The 22,343-nt window shown below is 38.0% G+C and overlaps 1 protein-coding gene across 1 annotated transcript; it reads right to left on the bottom strand.

Annotated features, from left to right (window-relative positions):
* Positions 1–1,368: 1,368 nt before the first annotated feature.
* LOC149820799 (uncharacterized) lies at positions 1,369–6,515 on the bottom strand. The gene is made up of 2 exons (XM_089983887.1): positions 3,911–6,515; positions 1,369–3,245 (listed from the first exon to the last, which is right to left on the bottom strand). The coding sequence occupies exons 1-2, from the start codon at positions 5,293–5,295 to the stop codon at positions 1,766–1,768; spliced, it is 2,865 nt and encodes a 954-aa protein (XP_089840013.1). The 5' UTR covers positions 5,296–6,515; the 3' UTR covers positions 1,369–1,765.
* Between the last annotated feature and the right edge of the window lie 15,828 nt (positions 6,516–22,343).

Raw genomic sequence — 22,343 nt, 5'->3', positions numbered from 1 at the left:
AGTATATATCATTAGGTTAGATTCAAGTTTTCAACCAATAGTTTGGATCTAATTTTAGATCCAAACTCCAATAATGAATAATCTGAGTTATTCATGTATGATATAATTGATTACTGAACTTCACTTATGAGTTTGATAAAAAAAGCGGATTTAACTTTAAATTTAATTTGTAATTGTATTGAACATAATCCAATGGCCTTGGACTGTTGGCATACTTGGATGTGTTCTCCCTCTTCCTATGTGGTTTGTTTCTACTTTCTACAATCAACTTTACATGTAATCAGGTTTCAAATTGTAAGCAGGTTCTTTTTTTCTTGGCAGTTTCTGATGTGAACTCCCTTCTCTAAACTGAGAGAGAGAGAGAGAGAGCAACTTTGGAGGACAATTCGTGTGTGTTAAAACTAGAGGTATTATGAGAAATGTGATCAAGTACATTTGAGTAAAAAAATTGTTCATGCTTTACCTTTCAAACACGTTGAATAGGTTTCAGTTCAGGTAGTTTGAACTTGGAAGCCTCCAAGTAATTGTGGGGCCAACACTTCACAACCACCAATCCTAAGTGCCAACTATCTTTGCACTAGTGGGACCAGCCATTAATAACAGCCTGACCTATTGCCTATGGTGACCTAACTCTTCTGACTCATATGAGATGAAAAAGGAATCCCCATCAACTGCATTGTCAGGTGAGTGCTTATGTGTGGTCCATTTGGCATATCTTGTAGCAATCTGCAGACACCGACTTAAAAGGGTTAAAGTCAGGATATCTTTAACTTTCTGCAGATTTACTACTGTAAACCAATACACCAAAATCCCAAAGTTGATCACTTATCCAGAAATTCAACCAAGTCACTTTAACAAGTAACCCCATTGAAGCTTGTGACAGTATATATCCAAGACTGTATATATCCAAGACTACAATGCCTCACCTATTATCATGCTTTAAACCATATACTTTCTGATAGAGGGAAGAAAAAGACAATTAAACTACTGTATTGTATAGTATAGACACCAGCAAAGTTTGGGTACAGCATAAAGGCAGGCATAAGAAGGGACCTGATGAATATTGGCACCAGGACCAGCCAGTGTCCTGCACCAACCGTTCTCAAACATCATCATTACTCTTACAGAGTTGCAGGAAAATTAGGCACTTGACTTTACCCACTGACACAATCATACCCCATGATAAAAGAATAAGAAGAATTCTTCATGAACGATGCCCATGTGCATGAAGCGAGTTGGATTTCCACCTCCACGGGTAGTTTCTTGATCATTAAAGAGACAAGGACACTGTCCCTTGGAAAGGGAACTTAAGTTATTTCATGCTCAACAACTGAGAGAAAAAAAAACAAAATGTAAACCAGAAGATGAAAAAAGAGATTCCTTGATTTAGAAAAAAGGAAGCTTTTGCTTCAGGCATACTATGCCTCATTTCATCCCCTTGTAAACAGGGCAGCTCATAACAACCAAAGGTAAGAACATATTGCCCAAATCACTTGCAGAAATTTCCGGTGAAAGGGAATCCGTTACCCATAAACAGTCTAAGACATCCAAACATAAAAGAAATTTCAAAGAAAGAAAAACCCAATAATGCTAAAGAAAACACAAAGACTTGTGAAAATACCAACTTAATTTGCAGGGTCATTCTTAATTCTTTGATCTTCTTCTTCAACAGGGCATATGCTATGATCCACAAATCAGTACTCATACCCAGATGAACGAACAAGTCGGATTCCTCTTCGCCGGAAAAATTGAGTTCTTGAACTAATTATGATTCCTCCCGGCTCTCGGCCGGACACCGTATCAATTCGAGTATGTGAACCACCTCCCCCATGGCTGGCCTATTTGATGGCAGCTGTGACGTACATATCAAACCCAACTTCACCACAGGTACAACTTCCTCCACTGGAAACTTGCCGCCCATCCTCGCATCCACCCATTCGGCAATCCTGCCTTCATCCAGAGCTCTCCTGACCCCATCAATTAGCACCACGACATCGTCCTCCAAGTACTCCACCGGCCTCTTCCCCGTCACCACCTCCAAAACCAGCACCCCAAGGCCATACACATCACACTTCTCATTGATCTTCACCGAGCGACATGCAAACTCTGGTGCCATGTATCCAAGCGCACTTTGTATCTTGCTGCTGAGCACGTAGCGATCTAACATGGGCAGCAGCTTTGCCAACCCAAAATCTGCCACCTTTGCCCCACGAGTCCCACCGTCAATCAGTATGTTGCTCGATTTCAGGTTGTAATGGATCATCGGTGGTCTGCAAGATTGGTGCAGGTGCTCTAAACCCTTGGCAATCCCTAAAATTATATCAAACCTCTCTGGCCATGTGAAGCAATTGCTGCTTTGCCTTTCATGGAGCAGACTATAGAGGCTTCCACCAGAAACATATTCATAAATGAGGAGCTGTAGCTGAGGAGTCCAATAGTAACCCTGGAGTTGAACCAGGTTGGGGTGGCGGATTCTTCCAAGCTTTCTCACTTCGTTTTCAAAATCTTCTTGGGACTTCACCAGACTGGAGACTGTTAGTTTCTTAATTGCAACTGGGCATCCATCTCGGAGGACAGTGCGATAGACCGTGCCGAAACCACCACGACCGAGCTCACAGTCCTTGTTAAGCAGAGCATGTGCACCTGCACTGAAATCGCCTTCCCCTGAGAACATGACAAGCTTCCCATAGGCACCAGTCGCGCCACCAGCGCTATCCGTACTGGGGGAGCCACTGCAGGAGTCGAGATTTGCATGAGTAAGGGTGGGAGAGGCAGAACGGACATGAATGTTGAGAACTGTGACAGCAACAACACCAAGAGCAATTGCAGCAGCGGCAGAGATGGCAACAAGGGCAGAAATGCTGAGGATGATTTTCTTGTGGCGGAGAGCAGAGGTGGTAGTTGTGGTGCCTGAAGAGGAGGAAGAGGTAACAGTTGTAGAGTTCGGGTTTAGGACAATAGGTTTGGGAAGAACAGGAGGGCAAGACTTATTCAAGCGAGAGACACACAGCAAAGGGTTTCCAGCAAAATCTACAGGAGGAAGCACTGCAAAGAAACCAGAGACCGGGAGGTCGCCTTGAAAATTGTTTTGAGAGAGGTTGACAAAATGCAGGTAGGATAGATTTCCAAGCTGTTGAGGAACTTGACCGGTGAGATTATTGACAGAGAGGTCTAATATCTGGAGTTTGGCAAGGTAAGCCAAGTCACTGGGAATGGGTCCAGCGAGGGTATTCTGAGATAAGATTCTGAAAAAACCACAAAAGAAAATACAGTTAGGAAAAGAATCGTATTGTATATTTAAAATTGCATAGGAAAATGGCTATCTGGTCTCAGGCGGTCACAAGATCAATACATTTCTCATGCTGAATAAAACAGCCACTCAGCCATGGACTATTCACACCCATTCTTAGTAGTCACATAAGCAGAACATAAAAGGTAAGAATACCTGGAAATTACACATGGTGCCATGCTTTTACTAAAATTGAAAATAAAAGCAACCGTATGTTGATGTGTTTCAAGCTATAAAGTTATAAACCATCCTCAATTTAGACTACAGTAAGAGATGACAAACACTCTTAGCCGAATGTTTACTTCTCTATTATTAAGAAAACAAGATTGTGTACAAAAGATAAAAGTTAGAGTTGTCGATGCCGCTTTATTGCTCTTTCAATTGTGATTTAAATAGAAAATCCAGATTTTCTTATGCAGGTCAAGGTAATGAAATTTGCAACCACAAACAGTCATCCAATTTCCAGATAGGAAGTGAACAACACAGCAACCTCATTTTCCCGATGCAAATCCGATGAAATTAGTAACCACAAAAAATGCATATCCACATTCCAGATAGAAAGTGGAACGACATAGAAAGATAGCCTAAAGAATTCAATAGAGAGAGAGAGAGAGAGCTCACAATGCAGTAAGAGACGAGCACTTCCCCAATGTGGAAGGGATACTGCCACCAAACCGATTCTTACTGAGATCCAAGACCTGTAGGACCTTCAACTCTCCAATGCTCGCCGGAATGTTAGGACCAAGAGAGTTTCCCGACACATTCAGCAATGACAACCTCGAGGAAAATCCAACCTCTGATGGAAGTTCACCGGAAAACCCATTTTCCGACAAATCTAAAACCTCAAGAATGCCGGACCCAGGAGCCGAAGGAAGAATCTCTCCATTGACAGTGTCGGTCAAATGAGAGTCACTCTGCGGGCCCGAGCCGAAAATCCACTCTGGCACTTTTCCGGTGAAGCCATTCCGACTAGAATCCAGAACGGAAAGATTACGGCAATTCTTCAAACTCTCCGGTATCTTACCAACAAATCTGTTACCTGAAAGGTTCAATGTTTTGAGCGATACCAATTCCCCAATCACATCCGGTACTTCACCAGAGAACCCATTGCTTGAAAAATCAAGGGTATCCAAGGCCTTCAGCCCACCAAACCACGAAGGGATTTCGCCATTCAATCGATTGCTGTGTACTCTGAGTGCATTGAGAGCAGAAAGTCGCTGAATCGAGTCTGGTACAGCGCCGGAGAATCCATTCTCTCCAAAATTCACAGATTTTAGTAATGAACACTCGCCGATATCATCTGGGATGTTGCCGGAGAACTTGTTCCCGCTCAAGTCCAACGTTCTCAGCTCACTGAGAGCTTTAACTCCCGGAGGAACGGTACCCACCAAAGAATTCCTCGACAAATCGAGGGTGCGGAGCCCGGCTAACGACCAGATCCTGTCCGGCAGCTCGCCGGAGAGAGAATTTGACGAGAGGTTGAGCACGGCGAGCGTCAAGCACGAGCTCAAACTCGGAGGAATTTGACCCCCAAAGGAATTGTGCCCCAGGGAGAGGACTCGGAGAGACGTGCATCTCTGAAAGAACTCGTCGGGGATCGTCCCAGAGAGCCGGTTCTCGCATAAGTCCACGACTTTTAGGCTCTTAACAAGGGCGAGGTCGGGGCTGATCGTACCGGTGAGGTTGTTCCTGGCGAGAGACAATCTGCGTAAGGATTGAAGCCGGGAGAGACCCCGGCCGATCTTTCCGGACAGGGAAAGGCCGTCGAGGACGAGCTCGGTGACTCGGCTGGTTCGCGGGTTGCACCTCACGCCGGCCCAGTTGCAGGGCGAGTCCTCGTCTTCGCTCCACGTGGACAACGAGGAGGTCGGGTCGTGGAGGTCGGCCTTGAACACGATGAGGCCAAGAACGTCGTCGTTCAGTGTGGGGTCGCTCGAGATAGCCGAAGGGATGACGAGGAGGAAGGCGAGTAGGAAGAGGTCTATAACGTTCGAGAACGCACCCATCGCCGAGACGTTGACGTGGTGGCTACGACTCCATCCCCTCCGATTCGGAATCACGGATATTTCTGCGAGAAACGGAAACGAAAAATAGGGTGAATCGTCACAAGTTTTCTGTTTTCTTACCGCAGGCGTCTAAAATCACAAAAAGATGAGATTTTGCTCTCGAAGAAGGCAAGTACGGTCGCTTCGAGAGATTGCGTTTGGCTGGAACTACAAAAAACGAACTTCCTGAAATCGCGACTTCCCCAATCCGCTCCGCCTCGAAAAACTCGGCGATTTTCAAGAAGTTATAAAGAGTCAGAATGCCGAACTTTTAACGATTAAAAGCGAGGAGCGACTCGCGAGCAAACAACACTCACATGGTAAGTAGTAACTCCGAGTCGAACAAAGAGAAATGGCGATTTTTTCGATCTAGATTGCGGAAAGTGGCGAATTTTCGATGGATCGTGAGAGGGAAGCCGAGGAAATGACGCGGAACATAAATGAATCGACGAAATGGTGGAAGAAAGGGAAGCTTTACCTAGATAGGTGCGATTTTCGACTCTCTGAGCTCCGGAATAGCCGATTTTGATGGACTCGCAGAATGACGCTGGAAACCTCTGAAAAACGTCAAAAAACACTGGAATTTCACAATGCCGAGATACTCAAGAAACGGTCTCGCAGAGGAGACGCCAAGAACGATCAGAACTACGACTCTAGCATCTTGTAACAAGAAAAGATCTCAATCTTTCAGACTGGTCCAGTTGACTCCGAGGCCTTGCAAAACGAGAACCGGGAGATCGCTTTCGAACTCGGCGATTTCATAACACTGTAGAGAAAACGAGTTAACGCAAGAAGCTCGGGATTTCTTTCACTCTGCAGGGGAATGCCCATCTTTCGAACCCCAGAGATCCCAAAAGCGACGCGATTCCTCCATTCCCGACCATCATTAACTCAACCGAGGTGGTCTACCGCCGGTAAACCTGCTTCGTTCGCCGGAAAAAGGGAGATCTCGATCCAATCGAGTAAAGGGTTCCCTCCGCGTTCAAGGTCAACCGTGACTTCAAAAGCTCCAGAATGCCAAGGGATCTCGGCCGGAAATAACGGAGATGGCCTTCGGTCGCCGGAAAAAAATAACTCGTCGGAAAATTGCTGGATCCGCCGGAAAGAGAGAAGGGGAGTGTGACTAGCTGCCCAGAGAACGGCGCTACCGTTAGGGGACCAAACGAGTATTTTCTTCTCTCACTCTCTCTCGCCTTTTGAGCATTATATAACCGTACACGTGGACCGATATGTGCGCTCCGATCGGTCCGAGCTGGCAGACACGTGGCACATCGTGTCTAATGGGCGTCCGAGTGTGTTGTTATGATACGTGTCTCATCGGCGCGCTTTGGGAGCTTGACCGGAATGCCCATAGATTTTTCAAAACCTTTCTCCATTACCATTCAAGAGGGAAGCAACTTTTACTTAGTTGATCATGGATGGCTTCTTAGTAATAATTTTGGAGTACAGAGGCAGTTTCCTAGACGAGACAATGAGTGGCAATAACTGAAATTTATGGAGGTAACGAGGGCAAAGAGTGGTAGTAGGAGGAGGAGGAGGAGGGATAAAGCGAGAAAAGGAAAAAGGTGTAGAGGGGGAGGGTGGGAAATAAATAATAATGGCGTACGGCAGCAGGCTTTTTCGCTTTTCTTAAATTCCATTAAATGTATGGGGAGGTGCTAACCAGGGTTAATAAATGCATCCGCGCTGGCTTAACCATGGTCCAACCGCGGTTAAGTAGAGGGTCTCTCTCTCTCTCTAGGGTTTTGGGCTTTGTCTCCTTAATTCGCTTTGTTGTCGCCAATGTCTAAAATGCCCTCTATTTTTTAATTAGTTCCATAAAAAGGAGAAAAAAAAAACTGGTTTCAGTTTATTACACCGTTTGTTTGGTGCAGTTTTCATGAGAAATCATTGAGCCAGCCTCTATTTCCCTCTCTTTATCTTTGAGTGAAACAAACACATTAAAAAAAAAGCATGATGGTTAAAAAGCGCTATGCTGGTATATAAGTGGTCCCTAGTTTTTTTTTTTCACTATCTTCTTATTTTCATGGAAATCTTTTCATACCTTCTCTTGTACCAAAGCACTCTCACGAAAAAACTAAGCTGGCAAGAGTTTTTAGGAATGTGTGCTCTTTCTTTCCAAAGATCCTTCCCATCCTCGAGAATGACATAAGCGAACCCTCGCTAGGTAACTTGACTGAACTTACAAGGATGTCAATGGGCCTGGTTTACCAGGAGGGACCCAAACCAAACCCTATAAGGTCCGGGTAGGGTGATAAATAAGAAGACTCGATTAAGGCCCAGGTCTAGACCCGAAGGTCCCATTAATACATGGACCTAGGTATAGTTTGTGAAATTTTATACCAGACTTGGACTCACCCGAGTTTTGATTAAGACACATAATTTTTCAATGTAAAAATGATAAAAAATACGGTTTAAAATAGTATGGTTCGGGTTTGGTTCATGTAGTTTTTATTGGGTCTGAGTATGGTTTTTCTTATGGTAGACCCGATTAGACCCAGGTATGGATCCGATACCATACCCAAAAATCTTGTTCAAGTATGGTTTCACCTGCCTCCGAACCAAACATGATCTATTGACACCCCTACTTATGAGTAAACCAAACGAACAAAGGAGATGAGAACGCGCTATTCAACCCCCATGTTGTTTGGTATGTCGGATTTGGGAGATGAAAGTGGAGTTGAAAGTAGGGATAGCCTACCATCTTTCTATTTCAAGTGCATCACAAAAGGATGCAATTGACAACTTCACTCTCATTGCCCATTTTTCTCTCCAACGCTGTCGCCTGTCTTCGCTAAAACATTGGCCCCTAAACAGAGCCTTAGACACATCAAGTTTTGAAAGACTAAAGAATAGGGTTGGAAAACGAGATGAATTGCACGTAGCTCGGCTCATGTTTGGCCTATAAAGAGCTCGTTTGAACTCGTGAAATAAGCTCAATAAGCTCGAGCATGAACAACCAATGTTTGTCTTGGCTGGGTATATATATATATATATATATATGAAGATGGTTGAAGTGTTTGGCCTACAAGCAATTGAAGACCTAACAAATCACTGAGCAGCAGATCGAATAGCAGGGATATGTACATATATATTAGGGCTTTCTTCAGAAGGGCTCAGATTGTGTGTATCATACTCTACAAAATTTTGTAGAGATCCTGGGCTAAATAAATTTCACGTTGCCCCATGCCCAAAGTAATCGACTTTCTTAAAATCATGCACATCTCAAGGTAGGTCTATCCAGAAAAAACGAGTAGATTTGAAAAGTTATTTTGGATAGTCATAACTCAAGGTTAGCAAATCACATGCATTGCATTTGAAATGAGTGAGCCCAACGTATCTCAAATGCATGGGCCCCACTTGAGAGGCACAATGACAACATCCTACAAAAGTAAGCCAACATCTTTGACATGGCCGTGAGAACCGAACAAAAAATTAATATAGTGATTTATCTTCCACTATTTAGGGGTTTTCACTTGCATTCAAATCTAGTAACGTTGTGTTGCCTTTGATATGACTTGTCCATCGTAACTATATTATTTGACATATCTTAAACCCATGCATGAGACATGTTTAGAAAATAATTCGTCAAATATACCATTTGTCAAGGGGTCAACAACTATATCAGTAGTTGACAGATAATAGAGTATAATCCTATTTTGCTCAATTATGACTTGAATGTAATGGTATTTTACTATTATATATTTACTTTTGGGGCCATCTGCTTCACTTTTCATCAAATCATTTATATTTTACTATTATCACAGTATATTTGTATTAGCTCATCGGCTATTTTCACCTTCAAATCATTTATAAATCTGCTTATACAATCGGCAAACATAGCAACCATGTTACATACTAGATATTTTGCTTAATGTGTATACAAAGCTACACAAGACCAAGAAACAACATAACTTTTTAAGATGTAATATAACCTAAAGTAGATTTGTTGTCATTCTTGCTTCCAGCAAAATCAACATCAAAATAACTTATCAGCTCTAAATTATCTGTTTTATAACATAATTTTAAGTTTTTAATCTCTTTCAAATATCTAAATATTCTTTTTACTACTTGTCAATGAGACCATCCATGATTACTTTGATATCGGCTTACGAGACCCACAACAAGGCTAATGTCTTGTCTGGTATATAACATAACATGCATCAAGCTTTCAATAGCTTGAGCATAAGTGACATTCAATTTCTCTTGTCCTTCACTAGAGCAATCGTTCTTGCTCAACTTGACCCTTTTAGCCATAGGAGTTCCTATTGACCTACAATCATGCATCTTGAACCTTTTAAGTATATGGTCAATAAGGATGGTAGTGGACCAGGGCAGATGCGGGAGACAAGATCTCCACCCTCACCCCGTCTCAAAATTTTGCCTTGCATCCTTGTTTCATCTCCTCCATCCCCCATCCAAACGGGGTGACGTGGGGTGAGGCTTCCTTTCTCCTCCAGTCCACTACCATCCCTAAAGGTATTTTAGTTATTTTACTAATGGGGATCGAGGATGAGGCAGGTTGGGATAGGGGAAAGCGTAAGTACATCCCCACCTCCCTAGCTTAGACATAAAAGTGTAGAATTCCTGTTTTGAGAAATTTTTATTACAAAAAATATAAGATGCCTTACCCATATCTTTCATTTCAATTTGAGTATTTAACCACGTCTTAGTTTTGACAATCATATCATTGTCATTTTCAGTCAGAAGTATATCATCAACAAAAAGAGATAAAATAACAATTTTGCTCACTTTTCTATAGATATACACAATAGTTAAGAGCATTATCCATATATCAAATATCACATATGACTTTGTAAATTTTTAAATACCATTGATGTGGTGATTATTTAAGACTGTATAAAGATTTTTTCAACTTATATACTTTATCTTCTTAGCCATTAATAACATAGTTATTTAGTTGTACCATAAAATTGATTTTCTTCATATCAACATTCAAGAATGCAGATTTGACATCTATTTGATATAGATCTAGATCATAATATGCTATAATAGCCAAAATTACCCTTATGAATGCAAACTTTGCAATTAGAGAATATATATCTTTATAATCTACTCATTCCCTTTGCAAAAAAACCTTTCCCCATTAGCCTAGCTTTAAATTTATCAATATTTTATAATTCTCAAACATGATTTTTCTCAATGAATTTAATTTCTTGATCCATGATTCATGTGAAACAATTGCTTCATCATATGTTAAATTATCAGTCATTTCATCCAGATCTACTAAGTAACATAGTGTCTCAGCTAAATACACATTGTAATAATCTAAATAGGATGAATAAGCTGAAGGAGTTGTATTTAAAGGTACATCATCTCATTGATGGTCAAAATGATTCTCTTTAATTGATTCATTATCTAATTATTCAATAAGATCATTAGTATCAATAAGATCATACGATCATTGTTAACATCCATGGGAGCATTACTATTGGTATTTTGATTTTCAAAAAAATCAACATTTTTGCTTTCAATAAGACTGATATTTAGATCATAAAACATATAGCCTTTAGATCCAGCTAGATATTCAATGAATATATATTTAATAGACCTGGTATTCAACTTATCTCTTGATTAATCGAGGATTTTTACATGTGCTACAGAATCGCACTTTCGAAGATGGCTTAAGTTTGGCTTCCTACCAAACCAAAGTCAATAGAGAGTTGACATTATGACTTTGCATATAATTTTATTCAAGATATACATAGTTGTGCATACAACTTCTCCCCATAATACTTTAGGCAGAGATGCATTAAACAACACAGAACATACCGTGTTCATGAGAGTTTTATTATATCTCTCATATACAACATTTTATTGTGTTGTTTGAGGCATTGTTATATGTCAAAGAATTCTATGTCCTTGACAATATTCTTTAAATTCATTCGACGTATATTCACCACCTCAATCAGACCTTAAGATTTTAATATTATGTTTAAGTTGCCTTTCTACTTCCTTATGATATTATTTAAATTTGTTCAATGCCTCAGACTTATGGGACATCAAGTATATATGTCCAAATCTAGAGAAGTCATCAATAAAGGTAATGAAGTATTTTAGATCTAGACTCTAAAGGATTTACAAATATCCATATGAACTATTTTTAATAGTTCTGATGCTCTAACGACTTCTTTTGAAAAAGGTTTTTTTATCATTTTTTTCATATATACAATATTCATATTTATTAAAAAATTTTTATTAAAATTTGATAATAAATTGAGTCTAACCATTTTTTTAATCTTATCTAAACTGACATGTCCTAATCTTTGGTATCAAACATTCACATCAATAATTAAGGCACTATCAATATAAGAAAAAAAATAAAAAAAGTATTCAAATCATGAAAGATGAGCTTAAAAAACCCATGTCCTTTATCAAATACACCGTCAAAATTAATATGAGCATGCTTGCCAACTATAACCTTATAAGGGTTAAACGTGACCTCATATCCTTTGGGTTGGAATAGACATCAAATTTTGCCTTATGGATGACACAAACAATATATCAATCCATAGGACATTGGTGCATAAAACATTAATTATATATGAACCAACACTCATAACATCACTACATGTGTTGTTTTTCATGTAAATATGGTGTTTTTTATATTTATATTCTTTCAGCTCAACTGCTCCTTTCTTACTTTTAGCAATACGCCTAGTTGCTCTCGAGTCCACCCACCATTAATTAGTTCCTGATCAGAGACAACTATTTTGATATCATGCAAACTATATTTTTTTCCTCATTACGCCTATCATTGCCCTTATTGTTGTTGTTGAATTTATTCTTACAAGCACAACAGTTCCTTTTGATGTGTCTCGATTTGCCATAATTATATCACTTGATTTGAAGAGAGGATACTTGCGACTTGCGAAATGTTGGACCTTTTTTTATCAAATTTACCAAATTTGTTATTTGGTTTTCTTTTAAATTATGGGTGCTTCAAGGGTCCATGACTGACTTTCAAGGGTCCATGACTACTACTGAAAGCATCCTTAGCAACTAACAGTTCATTATGCTTTTCTTTGTTCATGTGTTATTGTTCTATAGCTAGTTGTATGAGCAATTTAGATAGTTCAACCTGAGATGAGCTCAATCTCATGAAAATAATAGTCATTTTCCAAGAAGGGGGTACGCTGTTAAGGATTGTGAAGATTCCCATGTGATACATTTCCCACAACTGCAAAATCTTTAGTCATAATCATCATATTATTTAATGATCTACCACATTATCATCTTCATTCATTTTGTACGAATTATACTTTTCAAGAAGTAATTAAATGTGTCTTAGAGGCCATATTATATTTTAAAGAGATTGCTTCAAACATTTTAAATACAGTAGGATAATCTTCAAAAACCTTAAGAAGATTATCTTCCATGTAAGTAAGCATGATAGTTTTAGCAAGCTTGTCATCCTTTTAAAAATTCTTTTTATCTACTTCAGATGCCTTGTCACCTGGGTTTATCATTTGCTTTTGTAAGACATGTTCAATTTCTTCTAAGGATAACACAAGTGAAATCCTCATCTTTCATGTATGAAAATTTGTTTCATTGAGTTTGTCAACTTTAGCTATCACTAACAAAAAATTTGTTTGTCATTATTCTGTATTTTATCAAATTTTGGTAAATATGAGAATTTGAGGTCCAATATCCACACAAAAAAATGCACACATCATAAATTATGATCAGTACCATCACTCAGTAACAAGTGAGAATATTTAAAACACTATTATGAAAAGGCAAAACATGCTAGATGCTTCTTTTGCAAATAAGCAAATCCTATAACAACCTTTAAAAAAAACTTAGAACCTTATTCAGCCGTTTCATATAACTGTGTACCAAACAGTAACTATAAATAATATAAGGCACTAATCTGCAAATATTAACAATGTACACCTTTTTCTGGAAAATATCTATATATAAACTGTTATCTGCAAATACAGAAACTCAGGAACTCAGGCAGTCTTTCTGTAAATAAGTAAATGTTACTCTGTGTGTCGTGTGTACGTCTTCTTCTTGTAGCTATTGAGATGCACTACTCTTGAGTTGGGTTAGCTATCTCTTGCTCTGTATTGAGTTAGCTCTGTAGTTCTGTCTTGCTTTTTTTTGCCCACCCCATGCCTATGCAACATAGAAGAGAACAACAACTACTGTGTTGTGCCCTACCTGAGAGAGAACAACTATACCCTACCACTGCTATGGAACTACCTCTACTACAGATAGGAAAGTAAGAACAGAAACTGATAGCTACTGCCTACCGCTAAGAGAGGTAGCTACATTCGGGAAGACAATACTCTCAAGCCAACCCGAAGAACAATTATGGTTTCTGATTGTTGCAGTGCCTCCGAATCCTGAAAGGGACAAACGAGGTCCTGCAGTACCGGCTGGCTGCTGGAAAATAGCAACCTGACTCAAGCTTAGAGAGAGAGATTAGGGGTAAAATCAAATTTTTCAGTCAAAACTCACATTAGACTAAGGTTAGAATGATCTCTTTTCTAGGCAAGCTGGAGTTAGGCAAACCCCCACCAGTTATATAAGGTGCTATTGGGTTTTGAACTAACAACGTCCCAACACAAGTTAAACAAAAGTTAGATTGATGGTGGTAACTTGGAGACACTATTTGAGATGTACTTACAAAAGTTGAGAGTTTAAATGTAATATTGCGTTAGGCATGTGTTTATAAATATGTTAAATGTCAGGTGCCTTTTTGTAAATTATTCTAAAAATATTTTTATAACAAGCTTCTGTGCCGGTGTTATATTTATTTATATTTGTGTTTATTTTATTTCTTATTTGCTTCTATCCTCACTTCAAATTGCTTTCTATAAGTTTTCTTTTCATGTACTTAGAATAATCGCTGTATCCAGCTTCTTACCTTATACTACTTTCTAAAGCACTTGCTTCCTCGCTTCTATTTCATGCATCGCATCTTTTATTCATTTTCTTTCTTGGTAACTATGGTTTAAATTGCTCTTTAAAATTCTATTTTATTTTTTAATATCTTAAATGTAGGGTAATGAGTCGGTGCTAAACCCATTTTGTGCTAAATGGGTTTTTCAGCTTCTCCGGTGCTTTTTATGAGGTTCTGGCTAGGGATGGCAGTGGACCGGGGGAAAGCGGGGCTCCGCTCCGCCTCGCCTCGTTTGGACCGGAGATGAAGGGCATGAAACCGGGATGAAGGTTAAAATCCGTCCCCGTGCGGAGATGAAGGCGATGATGGACTTACGCTTTCCCCCGCCCTGCCCCGTCCATGTCACGATCCCCGCCTTTGCCCGCCCCGCCCCATCTCATCCCCAATCCTTCTAAAGGATGGCAATAAACTGAGGGGAAATGGGCCCCACACCACCTCATCCCCGTCTTGACCGGGGATGGAGGACATGAAACGGGGATGGAGAAGGAGGTGGAGGTTCGAATTTTGAGACGGGGCGGGGGTGGCGACCTTGTCCCCCATCCCCGCCCCTGCCCCTGTCCATTGCCTTCCCTAGTTCTGGCCCTATAAATGTGTTGGGCATGGTCGATTTATTGAGAATTCATACTTGGATAATGTGTTTTTGCTAGAAAAATGATGTTTGGAGCCTAATTTACAAAGATTTTGGACTGTTGATTTTTTGAACTTTATAAAAACCCACCCATGTGTTGGAATCAAGCGCTTCAAAAATATAAAATCAAGTGCATAGATCACATTTTATCAAAAGAATTTAAATATAAAATAATAATAAAAAACCCAAAAAACCTATTTAGCACACAATTTAGCACCAAATGGGTTTAGCACTGACCCATTCCTCTTTAAAATGTATTTATCTTAGCCAACATTCTCCACCTCATCCATCAATAAAAAAGTGGAAAATGTTTGAAAAAACATCTTCTTTATGTGAAGTCACCGGGGACACATAAAGTGATTTGTCCGAACACCAAATTTTTAAGTTTTAAAATCACCACCATCCATCAATTCAATCATCACCATCCATTCTGAAATGCTGACATGCTGTACAAAGAATGGTGGTGATTGAAGTGATGTATGCTCGTGATTTGAAAATACAAAAAAATTTGTATTTTGTCAATCACCTGATCTGTCTTAGAGGTCAATTATAATGTTATCAGTATCGGTGCGTATCAGCCTGTATCGGTCAATAAGCATTTTATGGGAAAAAAATCGATACACTTTACTTTCGAATCTGCTATTTTTAATAAATATAAAAAATACTTATAAATAAATTTTAAATATTATTTTAATAGTTTTAATATGTGTTATTTTATGATTGACACATAATATTTTATTATTATTTTCTGGCCGATACAAAATGATTCACTTGAATATCGATATTGGCCTATACAACTGAATCAGTGGCCAAACGATTAAGGGCCGATACCGATACTCACTAACAGAGGTCTGGTGTTGTATCGGCTAGCTGCAGCCCATAGTCGCAAATATCACCAACCTTTTGAAAATGTCATGATAAGATCACAATCAAGGGCAAATATTATATAGAGAAAATCACGATATTTTAAAAATGTCGCTGATATTAATATGATAAAAATAAAATTTTCCTAGTTTTTTATAGATGATGTTTATATGTATGTTTTCATTTATATTTTTTTATATGTATATAAACCTTTAATTTTTTATTTTTTCCCTTAGAAAAGCTCTTTTTTTTCAAAATAAAAGAAGATTTTTTCCTCACCGACGTCAGTTTATTTCATGTGGGAATAGAAGCATTGTTAGCAAAACTTCGTTTCAGACATTTCCTTTTAATAAAACTGTGGAAAAAAAAAACGGAAACTCCATCTTTTTAAAAAATTCCGCAAAAAAATGTGTAATTTTTAGAGAAGTGTTTAGAACATGAAAACTTATACTTTTCAAAAAAACACAATTATGGGTTCAGATCATAATAATTATTGAATCTGAATATTATTGTTCCTATATCCAATCTTGTTTCTTATATATATATGTATATATATATATATATATATATATATATATATATATATATATATATATATATATATATATATATATATATATATATATATATATATATATATATATATATATATATATATATATATATATATATATATTGCCCCATTTAAAAAAATTAAACCGAATATGTGAAACCTTTAATGATTTTTTGTTGTCTAACGTATTGCTATGGTTAGAAGGTGTCCAATTTGGGTTGGGATGGGATCTAACCTTTTTTTGGATTTATAACCCAAAGAAACCACACCCAACATGAAGACCTGATCGCCCTGGCTCAGCCTGTCATACATATGCCAGCAGCGTTGGCTAGGACTCCTGCACCTTAGGCCTATGCTATGCGTTGGCTTGCTTAGAGGGGTGATGCCCATGTGAATCGAACCTTGACTGCCCGTCAGGCAGCCAAGGCCCCACCCCATTATGCCAACCCATCTTGGGGCGGGGTGGGATCTAACCTGTGAATGATTTTATTTGATAAGGTACCAAAACCCATGAACCATGCAGAATTGGATCATAATCTAAACTTTTTTTTCCGACCCAGTAGGTTTTGGGTCTGATTTGGCTCAAGGTGGTTGCCCAACTAACACGCCAGGTTTCATGTATACCGGAACAGGCTCTCTTTTGATTTAAGTTGGATTTGGGCCCATGTCTATATATTTTGACCAAATCCTGTTAAAGCTCAGGTGACCCTGCTGATACTTTATTCTCAACTATATAGGATGATGGTTTCTTTGGATTGGGGTCAATAAAGATCGGTCCAAATCCAACCCACTGGAAGTCATTAGAACTTTCATTCCACCTTGATTTCACATAGCAGAAATCGGTTCCTGATCTACTTCAAAAGTCTGTCATCTTTGCCTTTTAGGATTGTGAACTTCCATACCAAACCTGCCCCGACCCAAGTTCCAGCTAAGATTCACAAATTTTCAATGTAAAAAGGATAAAAAATATAAATTTACCCAGAATGGTCCAGGTCTGGTTCATGTAATCCTTATAGGATTTGGGTATGGTTTCTCCTATGGTGAGTCTGATTGGACCCATATCCGGACCTCATACAAGCATCTCAAGTCAGGTCTGGGTCTGGTTCGACCAAAGTCCAAACCAAACCCGACCTGTTGATACACCTACTTAAACCCGACAAGTCCGTGGCCAGGCCCAGGCCAGCTTAAGCAGTGAACTAGCTAGAGTAGGTTTGGGTACGGGTAAAGCTTTGCTCCGATTTGACTTGACCTGTTGGGTTGTAGCAGGTCAGGCCTAATAGGTGATCTGGTGCTACAGCACACTAAAAGTGTGCAATCACATTGCACCTGCTTTAGGCTCACTATTCCACAAGTAGTGTGAAACCCTTGGGGGTCCATTTTGGCCACATGCCCTTGGTGACACGACACGACCAAACTATAACACATAAAACCATTGTTCTAATATTTTTAATAACTTATCATATTTTTGTTGTTATTTTGATGAAAATATTATTTTAAATTTAAAATATTAAAAAAAATTGCACTAACTAAACTTTAAACATCATCTTCTCTTTTCTTACTTTTTTTATTTTTTTTGGGAGAAACCTCTTAAAGATCATAGACCTAGCCAGCCATTGGCTTTGCTTGAGCTTACCCGTTTCCCTAGAGAGTCACCACCCTTCAGCTTGTACAAGGGTGATGCCCTAAGAAAAGAAAAATCAAACTTGAGAGTGGAACCTCTCTTGTGTCTTGTGTCTTGTGTCCTCGTGTCATTGTGACATATCATGAGTCATGTTGCTTGTGTTCTCTCTCACATGCTTAATTTTCATATCATGGGGCTTTTGCTTTGGTATGATTAGGGGCGGTTAGGGGCCGGGCGGCCTGATGGGACAAGCCGACCTGTTTTGTTATGGGGTAGGTTTGGGTCAAGGTTTTAGGCTTGGGCTCGTTAGCAATTATGCCGAAACCCAACTCGTTATATACATGGGTTGGGCCCGGGTCAGCCCACGGGCTACCGAACTGGCTCAATGAGCTTGAGCTATCTATTATTTTTTAATATTATAACAAAAAAATAATAATTAATTGCATAGTAACTTGATAACTATTATTATTTACCTAATTAGTTGCATTAATTTTATAAAAACTAGAAAGATAATTAGTTGGGTACATGAGAATTTATTAATTATTACTGTTTACATAATTAGTTGTACTAATTTTTAAAAATTAATTTATTAATTTTATTAAAAAATAACCTACAAATGGCTTTGGGTTGGGCGTCCGAACCTGGCCCGCTTCATATTGACCCATTGGGCCAAGTCATGGGCTGCTCTTCAAACCAGAGCCCGTTAAGAACTGACCCAAAACCCATCCCGTTAGTAAATGGGTCAGGCCATCTTCCAGCTGGGCCGCACTTAAAACCCAGCGAACCAAGCTCTAAACAGGCTTGAGCCGACCCGACCCGATATCCACCCCTAGGTACGATGCCGTCCGTGAATGTTCTCATACAAATAGCCATTATCTAAAAGCATATTAATGGGCCAAAGATATGGGGTAGACACTTTTTTTATCTTTACATTGAAAAACTGCCTCTAAGAACAAAGATATGGGTAGTCACTGTCCTGGCAGCAGGGATGCACACGAACAAGGTTTGAGCTGAGCTTGGGCTGGGTCAGCTCAGCTCAGCTCAAAAACAAGATTTGGTTTTTCAAGCTCGAGCCGAGCTTGAACAACTTATGCTCAGGATCAGCTCGAGCTGAACATGGAAATGTTTTCAACTTTTTTTGAAATAGGCTCGAGTCGAGCTCGAGATCGGCTCAGCTTAGGTTGAGCTGAACACCTTTATAAAAAAGATTTTCAATTTTTTTTTTTAAATGTGTGTCAAAAAGCCGTTTTGAGAGTAAGAGAAGTGGGGGGATTTGAACCCAGACCACTTCTAAAGAAATCCATTTTTTTTTAAAGGCAACCCCCCCACCAGTTACACAATCGTACCATTTGGTTTTGAACTTACAACCTCCCAACACATGGTGGAGTGCACTAACAGCTCCTACCAAACAAGGGGAGCCCCCATTGGTAGAAATCGAGCAACTTACCCATTAAGATAAGGCCTCTTTATATAACCATATAAATAAAAAAATATACATGTACAACATCTAATTTCTTTATATAACTATGTGAGTCGAGCCTAATCGAGCTTATCAAGCCTATTAGAGTTGGACTGTGTGTTTAAGCTGGGCTTGTTTATATGTACTGAGCCTGAACCCTTGTTCAAACTTGGCTCATGTATTTTTTTTTGAACGAGACGAACTTGAACATGCCCATATCCAAATGTGAGATATATACAGACATAGTCACACGTCGTTGATCTATAAGTGAGAAAAAATGTCGGGATATTTTGAAACCCTTTTAAGAAAAGACTGGCTAGTTATCGGTATATATACAAAATACAAAATGCATACAAATGTAAAATGAGTATAATAATGTGACAACTCTGTGGGTGTTTTTATTTTGTTATTATCGCATTTTAAAAACATAATATTTTCAATTGGAAACTCTATGAAGGTGTTTTTATCGTGGTAGCATATTTTGAAAACATTATGTTTTTAATATAATATTAACTTTTGAAAATTTTGTGATATTTTTTCAAAATATCCGTAGTATTACCTATTTTCAAAATATTATTGATATCTGTAAGCAGGATATCCCTGGTGCTGGTTTGTTGAAAACTAATAAAAATAACTCTATATTTATTCCATAAAAGGAAAAAGATTTGGCTTAGAGCTTAAGCAAGTGATACAAACATCACCCAGTTTTGGTCAAGAAAATTTCAGTTAGCAAAAATTTTGCAATATTCTAAAAATCTATGTTTTTCATGAAAATATTGAGAAAATGTCCGCATATACACCACGAAATTTGATTTTAACTAGCGTAGTTTTTGCGCCACTAAAAGTCTTTACTTGCGAAATCACTGTGCGAATAAAAACTTCACCGGTAAAGGCTTTACTGGCGCAATTTCAGCATCAATGAAACACTTTCACTGGTGCAAATTCAGCACCACTGAAGCACTTTTACTAGCTTCACAAATTGGTGCGGGAGTAAAAGTAGCTACTAATAGAAAAAAAATATAACCTGCATGTGCTTCATACAACCACATTCAAGAATGCATAATCTCAATATCAGAGAAGCTGAACTGGCAAAGGTAGCGGTCACACATTGAAGAAAAGAAAGCTGCTTCATTGTTCTGGATTTCAGAAATTTGCAAATTATTGATTTTTGAGTTGTAGACTTGAGAAATTTTACATGAAATGATACAAAACTAGTTTCAGCCACCAAATTTTACTATAGCAAAATATTTCAAATAAATTATAATTTTAGGACCCAAAATTTAATTTCCACATCATTATAGGGCTTGGCATGAAGAACTATAGGATATCAAGTTCTAGATATTGGCTTTTTTTTCAACACACAGTGTCTCTGTAATATCTGTGAATTTTTTTATAATTATTAAATAATTAAAAGTTGAATTTTATGTCTTAATTTGGGTTGAATTTGAATTTTACATTAATTTGAATTTTATGTGAATTTGAATTTAGATTCCATTAAATGTGAATTTGCATTTAGAACTTAATTTAATTTAGATTTAATTAAATATGAATTTGGATATGGGATTTGAATTTGGATTTGATTTTGAAGTTAATTTGGATTTTGATTGGATGTGAATTTGCTTAAATGAATTTGGATCTAACTTAGATTTGGATTCAATATAGAAATCAATTAGAATTTAATTTAGGAATCTAATTAGAATAGAATTAGAAAATTAAATTTGATTTAATCAAGCACGTAGGATCACAAGAGGGGGACATCCCCTCTATGTGGGTCCATCCTACTTGGCAAAATATTTATTACATTTCTATTTTCTAATCTCTTATAAGCCTCTAATATATCTAAGTAAAAAATCTAATAAGTTTTCTAAATTAAGAAGTAAGCTAATTAGTTAGTGGACTTGAAACGTAAAATTAGGATTGAATTAATTAGGTAAATGGAGTTTCAAGGGTAGAATCTCCCCTTTGTAGGCCCCTCTTAATTTGCTAAGGCCTCTACATTGATGAAAGGTCAAAATAATCTAGAAAGTTTCCTAAATTCAAAACAAGGCTATGAGCTTAGATATTTCAAAAGTTTTCTAAATAAATTAAGGAGCCAAATTAGCCTAAAAATTTTAGAAAAATAATTAAAAATATAATTAAAAAATTGGAAAGATGATTGAACCTACTTAGCTTATGCGACTAAGAGATCCCATTAAGGGCTATAAATGGGAGACCCCATTCACACCTCCCTATTAGGCTCTCTAATTCTATCTTTATCTTTTCTCTTCATTTCTCTTCTTCTTGTACCCTCACGTCTTGAGGAGTGCCTTTATTGAAAAAGTGGTGTTGGTGTGCTATATATCCATTGGAGGTATAACTTTAGAAGAGGTCTAAAACCTTGAAGACGAATGATTCATAGACCTTATAATTTTTTAGGTAGTGGCATTCTAACCATGTGTGTGTGCAAAGGGTCAATGTGCATTTGCATATTGTGGAGGATCCACATATGCATATTAACATGCATGTATCAGTTGTGTATATTACAAAGACTAATATGATGTTGTTAATGAAGGTATTGAACTCCAAAACAATTTTGGTTAAAATCAGTTTGGAGAAATCAATCTTTTTGATCCATAGTGGAAATCGTTTATGTTATGGATTTACTTATGAATATTTTGTATACATATATTGGATCAGATTCACATTGAATATGAGATTAGTTAGGTATGAAGGTTAGAACATGCAAAAGCTTAATTGTACAAAAATCGGTTTTGGGTTTTTAGATGTCTTTTGAGAAAAGATGATTTATGTAATTTCAAAATTTTGCTTTAGTAAGGTATTCATGTATGAATTTAGATTTATGTTGTATCTATTATTACATGTGTATGAATGTTTTAAAAATTAAAGTCATTATTGTAAAAATCAATTTCGGTGTATAGACATTTCATTTTGAGAAAATCGGGTTTTCACATA

Source organism: Nuphar pumila, chromosome 12, assembly GCF_984573655.1.
Source record: "Nuphar pumila chromosome 12, dmNupPumi1.hap1.1, whole genome shotgun sequence".
Taxonomy (NCBI): Eukaryota; Viridiplantae; Streptophyta; class Magnoliopsida; order Nymphaeales; family Nymphaeaceae; genus Nuphar; species Nuphar pumila.
This window is presented reverse-complemented; position numbering and strand designations above follow the sequence as displayed.

Coding starts and splice junctions, on each gene's coding strand:
- LOC149820799 (XM_089983887.1), bottom strand. CDS start 5,295: ATGGGTGCGTTCTCGAACGTTATAGACCTCTTCCTACTCGCCTTCCTC. Junction 3,246..3,910: donor TGCTCGTCTCTTACTGCATT/GTGAGCTCTCTC, acceptor TGGTTTTTTCAG/AATCTTATCTCAGAATACCC.